This window comes from Mytilus edulis, chromosome 3 (assembly GCF_963676685.1).
Source record: "Mytilus edulis chromosome 3, xbMytEdul2.2, whole genome shotgun sequence".
Classification (NCBI taxonomy): Eukaryota; Metazoa; Mollusca; class Bivalvia; order Mytilida; family Mytilidae; genus Mytilus; species Mytilus edulis.
In genome coordinates this window covers 96,222,610-96,240,390 of record NC_092346.1, presented here as the reverse complement: position 1 = coordinate 96,240,390, position 17,781 = coordinate 96,222,610, and the positions used below count along the sequence as shown (strand labels likewise).

General features: G+C 33.9%; 1 protein-coding gene across 2 annotated transcripts; it reads left to right on the top strand.

Moving 5' to 3' along the window:
* The first annotated feature begins 2,595 nt into the window (after positions 1-2,595).
* On the top strand, positions 2,596-17,781 carry LOC139517855 (galactosylgalactosylxylosylprotein 3-beta-glucuronosyltransferase 3-like). 2 transcript variants are annotated; one of them, XM_071309322.1, is made up of 6 exons: positions 2,596-2,751; positions 10,735-10,879; positions 11,837-12,363; positions 15,063-15,149; positions 16,333-16,539; positions 17,183-17,781. In XM_071309322.1, the coding sequence occupies exons 2-6, from the start codon at positions 10,795-10,797 to the stop codon at positions 17,282-17,284; spliced, it is 1,008 nt and encodes a 335-aa protein (XP_071165423.1). In that variant the 5' UTR covers positions 2,596-2,751; positions 10,735-10,794; the 3' UTR covers positions 17,285-17,781. The 2 variants fall into 2 exon arrangements, with proteins under 2 accessions (XP_071165423.1, XP_071165424.1); XM_071309323.1 differs by having other exon boundaries at positions 2,687-2,792.

Genomic DNA, 17,781 nt, shown 5'->3' with positions numbered 1-17,781 from the left:
TTTAGATCACAAATGACAAATTTCAACATCGATGCCTAAAACAACAAAATAGCACAGCTACTTATAACCACTAAAGTCTCGAAAAACTTCTCAAAGATGTAAACTCATCGAAAGAATCTGGACCAGATGTTATCCCTAACAGAATTCTTAAAGAATGTGCAACAGAAACAGCACAAGCACTAACTGCCATCTTCCAAACATCAATAGACTGGAATACTACCGAAGACTGGCTCAACGCAAACAGTTCGTGTGTTTTCAAAAAGGGAGACACACACGCTGCAGAAAACTAATCTCATAAACATGAAATAGAATAATCGAAAAAATCAAGTGAGAAACAATACTAGGTGTTTTGACCATAGGTACTTGTGGACAGGACAATCTTTATTTTTCTTTTTGCCCTCTCCTGAGACTATTATAATAGTATACTAGTATAATAGTCCCAGCCCTCTCCCTTTTTTACAACGTTGTTTTTCTGTATCATAAGAACATAACTATATCAACCTTCATCCTTACCTGAAACAGGGAAATGTTAGAATTACTGTTCTTAGCCTGAAACAATATTTTAATATCACAACATAGAAAGACACTAGATGGCAAAACATTCAGAGTGAAAATCGTATTTGTACTTCAAGTTGTGCAATTCCAGTGACATTGGCGACGAGTTCCATTATATTTTAGCATGATCGGCAATAGACGATAGTAGACAACTGCTACTAAAGCATCATTTTATAAACAGACCAAATATTTTAAAATTTCAAGGTCTAATGAATAGTAGCAACCCGTCTGAACTAAACAATCTGCACGTTTATAAGAATTATTATCAAATGCCTAGAATCTCCTGGGTAACCACTTTATGTCTCTACTTTACATTTATATTTAAAATTTATACTATGTTAATGTATTTGTATATGTTTCTGTATCATTGTACTTTGGTTTATGAGAATAAAGATATATATAGCCATACTAATCTCAGGAAAGATGGACCAAGCAGTCTGCATGGAATGCCAAGCCAACTGCCTCTATCTACGACTAGATTAGCTGCTTACGTCTAATTATATGCTTAAAGACCTTGACAGGCCTGAGATCACAGCACCGCCTCGTTTACTACCTGTTTCTAAGCCTTGTACAAATAACATTGATATTTCGAGACAATGTATGGTTATTCTATATGTATTCAAATTTTACGATATATGATTAAAAAAAAAGTTAATGATATATTTCCGATTTTTGATAATCTCGTCTTAAGCTGATACCTTACTGAAACAATTTAATCTCAATTTTTTTTTTTTTTTTAATCAACTTATTTTTACCTTTTATCCTTGGTTTTTTTTCTTTTTCTTTCATATTTTAATCCTTTAACTTATTAAACATATGGTAGAATCACCCCATTGTCTCATTAAAAGGAATCAAAACGTTTTTTAAATCAAAATTTTTAACTTAGGTAGAATTATAAATGATGTAAATAGCACTAAATATACACTTATTTTTGAAATTCACAGTCTTACCTGTATATAAAGTTTTTAAACTTAAGCACCCCACCACACTGTGTAAATATCTGTGTAAATAAAATAGGCACTGGCTACGGTTACATGGAAATGTAACAATAATAAAAATAGTATTGTTACATTGGAGACTAAATGCCGGAATGCATGGTTGGGTAAGGACCTGTTTAATTACGAATGTAACAATAATTATTGAGGCTACGGTTACATTGCGTTATTGTTACATGAAAAAAAGCAATGTACGATGGGACTAGTAATATGTACTAAATAATAAAAGTTGAGGACATTTATTACATACATTTATAACATACAATTTATTTACTGTAATTTTTTATTTACAATGACAATTTCTACAAATCCAGTAAGTTGTTTTAAAGTCCGACACATTTTTGATGAACGAAATTACGTCCTCCACGGATAAGTGTACATACAGAATTTCTTAGTATTTTAAAAGTTACAATTAGCAAACTTTGCTTTTGATTATCAATTTGCGTCAAGTTATAAAGCTGTATGAAATGTATGTCTTGATATTGTTTCAGTTTCGTTTAAAACGCATCCCAAGTTTTATTTTTTTCACCATAAACAAAATTGGTCCAAAGTATAATGACAGTAATAAGAGTAGGTGTGCAGTTAAATACTTTAAGAAAGTGAAACCATTGACTATATTTTTCGCCTTTGACAGTCACATTCCTAATCTTGAGTAGTATCTTTAAGAACATCAAAACCATTAATACGTAGTTAAACTATTCAAGTTGTACACCATTTGTTGAATAATAATATTTTATTATTTATCAGTATTAAATTACAAGTATTGTTTAGTACATATGAAAGAATGAAGCAGTTCAACTATAGAAGATTTAAGTTTTATCAATCTAGCGTACATTGCTGTATTTCATGTAACAATAACGTAATGTAACCGTAGCCTCAGTAATTATTGTTACATTTGTAATTAATCGGTTCCTCACCCAACTTTGCATTCCGGCAATTAGTCTCCAATGTAACAATAATATTTTTATTATTGTTACATTTCCATGTAACCGTAGCCAGTGCCAATAAAATATTTAATCCCAAGTAGGAGTGTTCCGATATATATAACGTGGAATATACCTGTACAGAATAGAACAGAACAGATTGGTTTCTCTTCCCTTACTTATATTCCCCGGACAGAAAAAAATCTCTTTCTTCAAACTTCTTCAATATTTGGAATATTTGGAACGAAAAAATACAATAAAGTTGCGGATGGTGAAATGTAAGCTCATTTAAGAATTGTTGTCGAAATACGTCTCTTCTGTAAGTTTATCAGGTCCATGATACTAATAGGCCAAATAAAAATATGTATGTGATTCCAGTAACCCTACCGTCCCTACTTTTTCGGCTTGAAAATAGACTACCCAAAAGATTTTATTGTCATTTTTCATTAAGCACTAGTACTGTTAAAGTCAGAATGTTGCTCCCATAGACTCAATGTAAAAAAAACACCATAAAATTAAAAAAAATCCCTACCTACCTACCTGTTCAGGACTGTGTTCATTAGACGTTTGCGGTACCGCTATGTATTGTAACGTCACGCTACTTATGACGTTGAGATTTATGTGCAAGATGAGTTTAGAATCATTACAAGTAGAAACAGCTAGTATTTCTTATTGTGCCTAACAAGTCTTATAAAAACATTTTAAGATATTGGTGCCGAAGGACCAAGATGAGTTCCAAACTACGTTCGATACGTGCAGGACACAGAAGTGTTATTTCCCGACTTTTGAAGAAATTTGAGGACATCCGAGACGACGGAGATGAGCCCGTGAACACTGAAGAGTTAACTAAAATTGTGAACAATCTGTTGAAGAAACAAGAGACACTACAAAAATTAAATGAGGACATTCTAGAAAATCTTGATGAAGGAGAAGTAGAAGCCGAGATCGTCGATTCAGATGAGTATGCTTACACATTAGATGGAAAAATAACGCAAATACAAAAGCTCATTCTTGTCAATACATCCGCACTCAATACAAATGCAAAAGATTTCGTCAGTTATAGCGGCCCTTCTCATTCCGCCCCTGCTCAGCCCGCTCATGATCAGTCAAGTTATGCTCAACCCGCTCATGATCAACAAAGTTATGCTCAACCCGAGAGATACACTAAACAGAATACATGTAATTCAAACTTCCGTGAACCGGAAACTCAGTTTTCACGTAGTAACACTAGAGTAAATGAGTACAACAAGTTGCCCAAATTGAATCTTCCTACCTTTGATGGTAATATTATGCAGTGGCAGTCATTTTGGGATTCATACGAGACATCCGTTCACGAAAACACTACTCTTGGAAACGTTCAGAAATTTAATTATTTGAAGTCACTACTCCATGATGAGGCATTGAAAACCGTCACAGGGTTTGCGCTTACACATGCAAATTATGAGAAAGCTATTTCTTTACTGCAAGAAAGATATGGACAATCGCATGTAATAAGACAGAAGTATATGCAAGCACTAGTTGATATACCAGCCCCTAAATACACGATATCTAGCATGAAAAACTACTACGATGAAATTGAGATACACATTAGAGGTTTGGAGTCATTAGGTCAAAGTGAAGACACATACGGAGCGTTTTTAGTGCCCATTATTATGAACAAACTACCCGGTGAAATCCGCAGAAATCTTGCCAGACAATATAGATCTACAGATTTACAACTGAATGAATTACGCCGTGGAATTTTCGATGAACTTTATATTATGGATGCAGGCAAAACTTCAGAACAGTTAGAATCCCCTACAGCTACCGCCGCCTTTCTGACAAATACAAATTCTAGTAATCGAAATAGAGGTAACAAGAATACAAACGCAAGTAACACTAAACCCAAGCCACACTGTGCGTACTGTAAGGAGCCACACTCGCCTGTTAATTGCACTAAAGTATCTGATTACAATAGCCGAATGTCAATCGTGAAAAAAGACCGCTTATGCTTTAACTGTCTAGGACACCATAGCTTATCCGCATGTAAATCTACAAAAACTTGCAACAAGTGTCACAAACGTCATCACACCAGCATTTGCAAAGACAATGTTAAAACAAATGAAGACAACACACCAACAGGGGATGTAAGCGTAGGCACAATTCAACACAACGCGGAGGAACCAGACATTGTTTTACACTCACAATCGCCAGATCGTGTACTTTTGAAGACAGCAATTAACCCAGTAAGTGCAGAACATGAAATACTTGATGCAAAAATATTGTTTGATGAAGGCGCACAGCGGTCATTTATCACAGAGGAATTAGCCGAGAAATTGAAACTCAAGCCTACTGGAACTGAAATCGTTAACCTATCCGGATTTGGAGACAATGCAAATAGTACTAAAATTCGCCATTTGAGAACAGGATTGGTATATCTCATAACTACAGATGGTAAACTGCCGATTCGAGTCTTGATCGTTCCAGAGATCGCAGCACCGATGAGAACCTATGTACGCCAAGCAGCAAAACTTACATATTTGTCAGGAATCAAATTAGCTCACCCAGTAACAGCAGATGAAAACTTTGAAATTTCTATTCTAATTGGAGCTGATTACTTTTGGTCAATTGTTCAGAATGATATTATCCGAGGCGAAGGACCGACAGCTGTTCAATCAAAAATCGGATACTTGTTGTCTGGAACGCTACATTCACACAACTCTGACACAGAAGGATACAAGAGAGCTTCAATGATGAACGTGATGATCGCAACAAAAACCGATGAGTACGACTTGGAGAAATTTTGGAAAATAGAGTCACTGGCCACCGAGAAAATTGACACCACAAAGTTAGAAGAACAGATAGATATTCAAAAGACTTATGAAGAGAAACAAATTTGTTACCATGACAACAGATATTTTGTAACGTTACCATGGAAAGAGGATCACCCTACGTTACCGACAAATAAAGCCATTGCACAACGAAGGACGGAAAATGTAATAAGAAGACTTAGCAAAGAACCCAAACTACTTGAAAAATATGGAGAAATAATGGCAGAGCAGGAGAAAAGGGGCTTCATAGAAAAAGTGGATACTACTAATGAGACCGATGAAACTAGCAAAATACACTATATTCCGCATCATGCTGTGAGAAAAGATTCAACTACAACACCAATTAGGGTCGTATACGACTGCAGTTGTAAAGCAACACCAGAATCGCCTAGTCTTAATGATTGTTTGATGACTACTCCACCCAATTTAAATGACTTAGTCGGCATTCTTTTAAGATTTCGTTTACACCAATTTGCCGTTACTACAGAGAGTGCATTACTGAAATATTTTGATACAGCAAGAGACTTATTCACTAGAGCAGGATTTAACTTGCGCTCATGGGCTTCAAATTCTCAACTTTTGCGAAACCGCGCAAATTCACACAACGTATTAGACAAAGATGAACCCATAAAAGTGCTTGGATTGAGATGGAACACTTGTAACGACACACTTACTTTCGCCAAACCGGAATACCAGATATTGAAGATACACGTCTGACAAAACGAGAGATTTTAAGACAATCGTCGAAAATCTATGATCCACTCGGACTTATTGGTCCAGTTACTGTGCGTAGTAAGATTCTTATGCAGACTTTGTGGGAGAAAGGATTAAATTGGGATGAACCTCTTACATCTGAAATTACAACAGAATGGAAGTGTGTACTACAAGATATTAATGAATGTTCACATTTGGAGATTAATAGACCGTATTTCAAAGAAAAATCAGACAATGTAGAATTACATGTTTTTACGGATGCAAGCTTGAAAGCCTATGGAGCATGCGCATATTTAGTCAGTGGAAAAGAAACCGTACTTATCATGTCAAAGAATCGAGTGGCACCTCTTAAACAGTTAACAATCCCGAAGTTAGAACTCAGTGCAGCTTTGATAGGCGCAAGACTCGTCAAGCATTTGAAATCGTACTTGGATGTTACAAGCGTCACATTATGGAGTGACAGTCAGATAACTTTGTTACTACTGAGAAACAATTACCCGTTTTCGTTAGTAATCGAGTGAAGGAAATTAACGAAATTACTCAAAAATACCAATGGAAGTACTGTCCGACAGATTCAAATCCGGCAGATATGCTATCGAGAGGAGTAACTGCAACGAAATTCTTAGAATTGGATCTTTGGATGAAAGGACCTGAATGGCTCACTGACAAATCAAACTGGCCACAGTGGAAGAATAAAGAATCACACATTCTTAGCACTACAATTGATCAAGGACAATCAACTAGTGAACCGCAACAGAAAATCAGATCTTATGAAGGAATAAGTAAAATTATGGATATAGAACGCTACAGCTCATACCAAAAACTTTTGCGTATAACAGCATACATGTACAGATTCATAAACAACTGTAGAAATAATGACAAACTAACAGGAAATCTTAGTGTCAATGAAATTCAGACTGCTTCGACTTCATGGATCCAAGATTCGCAACTGCGTAAATACCCGGATGTTATTGAGTGTTTAAATAACAAATCAGAGAAAAATGTGCTAGTGAAGCAACTTAGATTGTACATGGACAAAATGAACATTATCCGTTGTGGCGGGAGAATTAACAATGCACCTATTGATGAATCAGCTAAATTCCCAGTACTAATACCGAACAAAGACAGACTTTGTAAATTAATTGTGATGGATGCACACGCAAGGAATTTTCACTCTGGATTAGAAAGTACAGTGACATTTATTCGCCAGTCTTACTGGATTCCGTCGATTCGACAATGTGTGAAATCAATACTCCGTAATTACGTTACTTGCCGTAAAATTACAGGAAGACCCTATCTTACACCCGACCCCCCACCACTGCCGTCCGACAGACTTAATGATTCACCACCGTTTACCGTAACCGGTGTCGACTTCACAGGAGCATTGAATGTGAGAACAAAAAGCAACAGTATTAGTAAAGCATATATTTGTCTATTCACCTGCGCTAACACTAGAGCTGTGCATTTGGAAAATCGTGGAAGACCTTACAGAGCAAACATTCATTCTAGCGTTTAGGAGATTCACCAGCCACAAATCGTTACCAAAAATCATGATGTCTGACAATTGTACAACATATACCGCAGCAGCGAAGGAAATTGAAATGCTTACAAAATCTACTACTATTCAGGAACAACTCAACATATATGGAACTCAGTGGAAATTTATTCCGAAGCGTGCACCATGGTATGGTGGTTGGTGGGAGCGATTGATCGGCTTGACCAAGAATTGCATAAAGAAAGTGTTAGGACGAGCACTAGTTACTTTTAGAGTGCTAGAGACAATTGTGACCGAGATAGAGGCTATATTAAATGATCGTCCGTTAACCCACGTATCAACGGACCTTACCGATGATGAACCGCTTACACCGTCTCATTTTCTCTATGGAAGACGGATTAAAACTTTACCGTATTCAGGAACACATAATTTTAACAGTGAGGAGAACGTACAAAACTTAACACATTACACAGCAAATAGACAATCTAGTGTTCAAAAACGCATTATTCACGACTTCTGGAACAGATGGCGACGAGAATATCTCACTTCACTCAGGGAACAACATAGAAACACCGGAAATAACACCAAAATCATTAAAGTGGGCGACATTGTACAGATTCATGATGATACCCCAAGGACAATGTGGAATATAGCGATTATCGTTAAGTTAGTTTATGGGAGAGATGGACTTTGTAGGTCTGCCATTTTACGCACTAAAAATGGTACGACATCTAGACCGATAAGTAAGCTATATCCACTTGAACTCTTATCAACAGATAGTCCGTGTGATTCTAGTGACAATACTATTACTTCAACTAGAAAAGCAAAAACTGATGCCAAGGAGAAAATCAAAAGTTGGATTCAACCGTTCCGTAAAACATAAAGACTGTTTAAGTGTAAATAGTTAAAGTTTTATTTCATTTGAGAGACAATAGTTATTTCATTTTAAGAATTTTTCTTTATTTATTGCTCAAATTATCATTCGCGGGCCCCCAGGATGTTCAGGACTGTGTTCATTAGACGTTCGCGGTACCGCTATGTATTGTAACGTCACGCTACTTATGACGTTGAGATTTATGTGCAAGATGAGTTTAGAATCATTACAAGTAGAAACAGCTAGTATTTCTTATTGTGCCTAACAAGTCTTATAATAACACTCTAAGATACTACCCTTACTTTTTTTCAGATGTAACTGGAACCATACATACTTTCTTATTTGGCCGTATCATATGTAGAAAAAACAAACACGCAGCAATACACACAATAGACAATAGACAATATTTTATTGGCACAAACTCATTTACAATAAATGGTAATGACCGAATGGATAAACAATTTGCAATACATGGTAGTAAAATACAAACAATTATATATATATATATGTGAATAAACGATTAAAGGTATAATGAAAATCTATTGCAATAGATTACTTCTTGCATTTAAACAATTTGTTACGAAAGAATAAGATAACTTTAGTGCCGTATAAGATGTATTATTAAGTATAAGATTTATTTTATTTTTATTTTAATTTTGGAGATGCTGAAATATTTGCATGTTGTTCCTGAAAACCCTGGTCAATTAGTCTTTGTTTTATAAAACCAAACAGGGGTTTAATAGTAAGGTTATCATTTGACAAATAAGATAAACCTAAGTTTTGAATAATAATATTTAACCTTTTAATATGGGTTGCTTTTTTTTGTAGCATTATATATTTGGTGAACTAAACTTCCTTCTGAAGTGATTAAATGGTCCCAGAATTTAATGCTAGATAACATTATCCTATTTTTCAATGGCTGTCTTGCAAGTTCGGAATGACATGCATCATTCAAGGCCTTACAGTGTACTCCCAAAATTTCTTTAATAAATTTTATATGCAACTTTTAATAGGCATCACTGTCTTTAAATGTCGAAATAATTCCCCAGATTTCGCTACAATAAAGGAGAATAGGGGCTACTAAGGAATCAAAAAGTTTTTCCAGAAGTTTACAAGGGTTAATGTAATGTCAGTGAATAGGGTAATCATCTACCCTAGTACATTGTAATGGTTTGTTAAAAGGGAAATCATTCACAGTCAGGGTTCTCACTAAGGGGAGTCCATGAGTCCTGTACTCAGGAAAATCAGTCTGGACTCATCATTTTCAAAACTTGTGGGTCCAAAGATGCATCAAGATTTTAAGATATTGTATCAACTGTGCACAAAAATCATTTTAGGTGTAATACCACCAAATCATGGTACGTCACATCCGGTTGTATACGAAAGTAGGTAGAAAAAAATATTCCCTTGAATTTGACCATTGTAGGCTAGGTAATTAATCCTACATTTTATTGCAGTAAAACCATTTATTTGTCATAAACATATGTCTTGGATATTTCAAAACACCATTATTTTTTATTTGGGATTTCTATAGAAAATTTTGTAATCTTGAGGTTACATGGTGACTAAACCTTGTACACAGATACAATAAGGGGAGAAATTTGATTGGTTAACTTCCAATGATGGTTATTTTCTTATATGCAATGAAATGTTATGTGAAATTTTTTCTATAGAACTGGACAGGATAAAACTTTACTCATGCCAAGTATTTCTTTATTTGAAACAAAAATAAATTCTGCACAATTTTTGAAAAGTGCAAATTTAACAAAGACTAATAGGGGAAAATCAATGGTGGTATTACACCTAGATGCAGTCTGTGAAAAGGGCATTCATCCACACTAGATGCAGTCTGTGAAAAGGGCATTCATCCACACAAGTTGCAGTCTGTGAAAAGGGCATTCATCAACACTAGAGGCAGTCTGTGAAAAGGGCAATTATATACTCTAGTAATGGTCAGTGAAAGGCATTCTTCCTCTCTATGTACATGTATGGTCAGTGAAAGGGCATTCTTCCTCTCTATGTATGGTCAGTGAAAGGGCATTCTTCCTTTCTATGTATGGTCAGTGAATAAAAGGGCAAGCATTCACTCTACTAATGGTCAGTGAAATAATATAAATATTCACCCACTCTGGTAGTGGTCAGTGAATAAAAGAGCAATAATCCTTTAAAGAAATGGTCACTGTAAAGATGTCCAGGGTTGCCACCTACAACACAGCTTGCCTTTCTTTCTTTGATTATAAAAATCAATAATTAATGTACTTTCACTGTTTTCAGAATATTGTTGTATACCTGTACATGTATGTAACACAACTACTTGAAAGAACTTTATTTTCCTTAATTTAAAATTTAAATTATGATTAACTTTCAGAAGATACCACATCATTTGAATTGGATGAGATAACCTGTGTTCAACCTGTGATATGTTGGAATGGTGCAGATCCGTATGAGAAAACTTTTCTTTTTATATATAGCCATTTCAACAGTTGCATTTATATGGTTTTATTCAAGCTGCGGTAAGTAAAGTTTTACACACCCAAAAAAAGTTATAGGCCCAGAAAAATTTTGCTAACTTAATTTTGATTACATACATAGTATACACACTTTTATATCTTATGTTTTGTTGAAATGTTGTAGGTGATCAAAATTTTTATGTAGATTTTCTAAGCTGGGGTCCCATCAGAACTTGTCAGCTAGTCGTTGTCAACTGACTGAGGTTACCTTAGTTGAGGCCCCATTGTATTTTTTTCAGCTAGTTATTGTTAGCTGATTTTGACTTGTTTTTCAGGAAATATCGAAGTTGAAACCTATCATGGCTTGTCAGCTAGTCATTGTCAAATGACTTAGGTTGTCTAAGTTGATGTCTTATCAATGCTTGTTGTGTTTTCACTGTCAACTGCCTGAGATAATATAATTATAAGTGGATGCCTTATCAAGGCCTAACAGCTACAATGTAGATATTGTCAACTGATTGAGGTTGTCTAAGTAAAAGGCATGCCAGTCATGGTCAACCAAATAATTGAGGCCCTATCAAGGCTTGTAAGCTAGTCATTGTCAGCTAAATGAGGTTGTCTAATTGGAGGCCTATCAAGGCTTGTAAGCTAGTTATTGTCAGCTCAATGAGGTTGTCTAATTGGAGGCCTATCAAGGCTTTTAGCATGTTCAATAATTGACAGTGTTCCAATCCAGCTCCACTCTCAGGACAAAAGGGTGCTTTGTCTGAAAAGACATGTAATGCAATTACTAAGCAGATTATTAGGGCACTGTTGGACAGTGTAAATGACCTTTAATATTGCAAAGCTCAATTGTATAAAGACAATAGCTTAAACATATTTAGAAATACATTGCCAAACACTAGGTATTTTTGTAACTTTGTCATTGTCAGTTAATAAGAGTGTTAAACAAACAGGTAACAATTTCAATACATACAAATATCTTAAAAGTTCGATATTTAATTGTGCTTTGTATTCAAGGTTTCCCAGAGTGTAAAAAGAAAGAAATAGAACATCTAATAAAGAAATACAAAGCACGAAACAAAGAGCTTGATAAAAAGATAAGTGATCTTTCTCAACAGCTACAAGGATGCCAAAAGAATGTAATGTCATCAGGGAGAACAGAATTTTCTCATTCACCAATAATTTATATGGTGACACCAACCCACACCCATTCAGAACAAAAGGCAAATTTAGTAAGATTGTCACACACATTGCTTCATGTCAAAAATATTCACTGGATTGTGGTAGAAGACTCTGTCAGCAAGACAGTCTTAGTTAGCAAGTTTCTACAAAATTCTGGTGTAAAAAACACACATCTTGCAGCTTTGACGCCTCATGAAATTAAAATGAAGTACAATGATCCAACGTGGCTTAAACCTAAAGGTGTCCTGCAGAGAAATGCTGCCCTTCAGTGGATTCGTGAGAATGTAAAGTCAAACAGAGATGGTGGTGTGGTTTATTTCGCAGATGATGATAATACATATAGTTTAGAAATATTTCAAGAGGTATAGTACCATCAATACAGGATGGATAGATTATTGTTTTTTTCTTTCATCTAAGGGTGCATTTCTTTCTAACCAACATTTTGTAAACCTTGTGTGGTGTTTGTTATCGTTTGCTAAGGGCTACAAAAGTATAAACAAATGCATCGTTTAAAAAGTGTTTACTGACCGTGTTTGAACTTTCAATCATGCACATGTTGTTGGTAAACAGATGTATTGTATGCACATAAGTGAAATCAAATTCGAACCATTTTAAAATATTACAAGAAAGGTAAAATATAGGGCTACCTGATGAGGATAGGCTAGGTCTACATGACCATAACAGAAATACCTCTTTTTAGTATTAGTATTAGTATTCTAGTATTCTATTCTTAAAATACACGCACAATTATCATACTACAAGCATGCAAGTATGAATTTTAAAAAATGTATTTCACAAGAAAAAATATTTATCAATCACTGAGTAAGTATACCAGCTCTAAATTACTCTAAATATATGCACATAGAAAATTAATTAATTACAAAAGATTATAATAAAATATACTGGATTGGTCCTGGACTCGATTGATTTTAATATATCTAAGGTTGAAGTTCAAAAACAAATGTAGCGTTTGTACTAACAAACAACAAACTGCAGACGCATTTTTAGGAAGTGCATAGTTTGTCAAAGTTTATGCAAACGTATGTTAGAAACAAATTTTCAAAACCTGTGCGTGCTTAGCCTTTTGAATCATTTGTGTTTGAAATAAATGCACTGTAAGTAAGGTCATAATAAAGCAAACACATTATTTTGATCATTTTTAAATCTACCTTTTGTAATTACCTTAAATATAATGATCAATTTTCCATCTGTTTGTATCATGCCAATTCAGATAAATGTCTTCATGAAGTTTTATTTTGATAAAAACAGGATATTCAGATGAGAAATACCTACACAAAACACACAACAAACATATTTTACTTCTGGTTTCAGATGAGAAATACCTACACAAAACACACAACAAACATAATTTACTTCTGGTTTCAGATGAGAAATACCAATACAAAACACACAACAAACATATTTTACTTCTGGTTTCAGATGAGAAATACCTACACAAAACACACAACAAACATATTTTACTTCTGGTTTCAGATGAGAAATACCTACACAAAACACACAACAAACATATTTTACTTCTGGTTTCAGATGAGAAATACCAATACAAAACACACAACAAACATATTTAACTTCTGGTTCCAGATGAGAAATACCTACACAAAACACACAACAAACATATTTTACTTCTGGTTTCAGATGAGAAATACCAATACAAAACACACAACAAACATATTTTACGTCTGGTTTCAGATGAGAAATACCAATACAAAACATACAACAAACATATTTTACTTCTGGTTTTAGATGAGAAATACCAATACAAAACACACAACAAACATATTTTACTTCTGGTTTCAGATGAGGAATACCAACAAAAAACACACAAAAAACATATTTAACTTCTGGTTTTAGATGAGAAATATCAATACAAAACACACAACAAACATATTTTACTTCTGGTTTCAGATGAGAAATATCAATACAAAACACACAACAAACATAATTTACTTCTGGTTTCAGATGAGAAATACCAACAAAAAACACACAACAAACATATTTTACTTCTGGTTTTAGATGAGAAATACCAATACAAAACACACAACAAACATATTTTACTTCAGGTTTCAGATGAGAAATACCAACAAAAAACACACAACAAACATATTTTACTTCTGGTTTTAGATGAGAAATATCAATACAAAACACACAACAAACATATTTTACTTCTGGTTTCAGATGAGAAATATCAATACAAAACACACAACAAACATAATTTACTTCTGGTTTCAGATGAGAAATACCAATACAAAACACACAACAAACATAATTTACTTCTGGTTTCAGATGAGAAATACCAATACAAAACATACAACAAACATATTTTACTTCTGGTTTTAGATGAGATATATCAATACAAAACACACAGCAAACATATTTTACTTCTGGTTTCAGATGAGATATATCAATACAAAACACACAACAAACATATTTTACTTCTGGTTTCAGATGAGAAATATCAATACAAAACACACAACAAACATATTTTACTTCTGGTTTCAGATGAGATATATCAATACAAAACACACAACAAACATATTTTACTTCTGGTTTCAGATGAGATATATCAATACAAAACACACAACAAACATATTTTACTTCTGGTTTCAGATGAGAAATACCAACACAAAACACACAACAAACATATTTTACTTCTGGTTTCAGATGAGAAATACCAACACAAAACACACAACAAACATATTTTACTTCTGGTTTCAGATGAGATATATCAATACAAAACACACAACAAACATATTTTACTTCTGGTTTCAGATAAGATATATCAATATAAAACTACAAAGCAGCATTTGTTTATGGCTGATTCCTAATGAGATATTTGAACTCAAAATAACAAACCAACATATTTTATGTTAGGTTTCAAATGAGATATACCAACACAAAACTACCAACCTATATATTTTACTTCTGGTTATAATTGAGACATACCAACTCAAAACTGACAACCATTAAATTTGAGATTGTAAATGTAGTTTCAGTTATATACCAACTGTAAGATACTTATCAATATATTTTCTGGTTTCAGATGAGAAATACCAAGAAAGTCACAGTATGGCCTGTAGGTTTGGTAGGAGGACTTAGATATGAAAAGCCAGTTGTCAAGGATGGAAAGGTGCCAGATGTTTTATGTTTTCTCTTCACATTAAGATATTTCAAATTAAGAAAATGACATTGTCTATCTGTTTGTCTATCTTTGTAACCAGCTTATGTCTAGTTCACCCAATTGCACCACATGAACTTAGATTGTAATATGACATTAACAAAAGGTCTTATCTTGAACGTTCAAGTTTGCAGTTTTCATTTGTTATGAGGTAGTGTAAGGACAACATCTGTCTACCATTACTTGAATTTGACTAGTATTTTGCACGATTGTTTACCGCTGGCTAAGTATCTATTATCTTCTTCTCCCAAGATCTTTTTTGAAGGTCAAGGTCAACCGATGTAAAAGAAAGGGAGAAAATACCCCTATGGTTAGATGCAGAAAAAAGACATCATGGCAATAGGAAATAAAAGACATATATTACACGTGAAGAATATGTGTTAGTACAACAACACGTGAAGAATATGTGTTAGTACAACAACACGTGAAGAATATGTGTTAGTACAACAACATGTGAAGAATATGTGTTAGTACAACAACACGTGAAGAATATGTGTTAGTACAACAACACGTGAAGAATATGTGTTAGTACAACAACACGTGAAGAATATGTGTTAGTACCAGGGGCGGATGCAGGAATTTTCGAAAGGGGGGGTGCTAACCCAGGGCACCCAGGGCAAAGGGGGGGTGCAAAACATATGTCCTGATACAAATGCATTGATCGGCAAAAATAAAGGGGGGGTGCGCACCCCCCCCCTGGATCCGCCACTGAGTACAACGTTTCTTCAGCAGCTGTTACAATTAAACTTATATATTTGATTAGTCATTGTTAAGGTATAGTGGGTCACAAAGCCATAATTAGTTTTGTATACAGAACTACCACAAGCATACATAAATTAAATATATTATTATATTTTGTAACTTTGAATCCCTTTCTCATTCTCATATCTGGAAGAGAATATATATATATATGAGGTAAATGTATATGTAACAGTAAACTGATACTCAGATGTGTCAAAACAATGAAAAATGTTATAATTTATTGAATATTTATCTAGACTGCAATTAAGCAGGTTCACAATAGGTATGAATTCACCTCTAAATAATTTTGATATTTTATCTTCATTTTCTATCCAAGTAGATATGTGGTATCCAAGTGTAGTCACATGACTGATGTACTTCCTTATTGTTGTAGGTGACTGGATGGTTTACTTACTGGAAGCCTAATAGGCCTTTCCCAATGGATATGGCAGGATTTGCTGTTAATGTTAATCTGTTCTTCAAGTTTCCTGATGCAAGATTCAGTAATGAGGTACCAAGAGGGTTTCTTGAGTCAACAATCCTTGGACAGTTAAATGTTAAGATGGAAGACTTAGAGCCAAGGGCAGTTAATTGTTCTAAGGTTAGTTTAAACAAATGCAGTTATTTTCCAGATTTAAATAGGACCATCAGATAAGATAGCAAATAAATAAGAATATTGAAAATTAAACACCTGAATGTGAGATGCGTTTACATTAAACATGATATTCTTATTAAAATTTTAATGTGATATTTTTCTTCATTGGTAATTATTATCCTTCAAATCTACAATTGACATGTTGACCTATAATTTTAATGAGGAGTGAGCCATACTACTTTCTTATATTAAAATGAATACATGTACTAATTGTTGTCTTCATTCTTAGATATTATTTTTTTTTAATGTCAAATGGATTACAGGTTATATTTTTTACTAAACCCTGAAAATACAGGAGATATTTGCCATTGGAACTTGGATAATCCTCATGTAATTCATGATTAAATCCAATGATAATATGTAACTTAGGTATACATATGTCATATGGCAATAACTTAAGAATTGTTTCAGGGCAATAATTCCAGAGCAAGGTCTTGTAGTTGATTTACTTTTTGAATTCTTATTTGCCTTGCTTGGATTCAACTAAGTGATGGATTTCAGTTTGTCTAGTTTGATTTTCTTAACCTCAAATTACTACATGTACTAAATTTGCTGTTCAAAAATTTAACATTCTTATTATATATTTTAGGTACTAGTATGGCACACCAGAACTGAGAAAACCAAATTGAAAAATGAACAATTAATGATAAAACAACACGGTCAAGGCTCTGATACTAACATAGAAGTTTGATCTACACAGATCTAAAACATGATCAAGGCTCTGAACTTATGATTAACATAGATATTTAATTAATAAAACACCTGTTGGTATGGCTCACTGAAAAAACAGAGATAACTCGAAAGGAGGTGTCTGTATAAGATCAAAGAACAGTATTGAAATATGGTACACCAAACTTACTTGTGGAGAGCATAGAACAGAAGATGTTAAATGAACTTGTTAATTAAGATCAGAAATATATTTCTGCAAGTTATAATCTATAGTAACATCATGCATGATGAATAGAGTTTGTCCTTCTTTGTTATTTGTATCAAAATGTTAAATAAGTTATACTGTTAAATTGAAATGATAGCTCTGGGACAGGAAAAATGGAAATTTCAATACAAACATTTTAACAAAAAGTAGGATCTAAAATGTTTTCTTTTGATAGATAGAGGAGCTTAGTAAAGTTGAATTCCTCTCTAAGCAAGAACGATGAATTGTTTTCAATAAAAAAAAACGTAATGCAA

Bases quoted from the DNA above. Each gene is read 5' to 3' on its own strand.
- LOC139517855 (XM_071309322.1), top strand. From the start codon at position 10,795: ATGGTGCAGATCCGTATGAGAAAACTTTTCTTTTTATATATAGCCATT. The intron at 12,364-15,062 runs GTATAGTACCAT...TTCTGGTTTCAG, and splicing joins GTTTAGAAATATTTCAAGAG to ATGAGAAATACCAAGAAAGT. The intron at 15,150-16,332 runs GTGCCAGATGTT...TTATTGTTGTAG, and splicing joins CAGTTGTCAAGGATGGAAAG to GTGACTGGATGGTTTACTTA.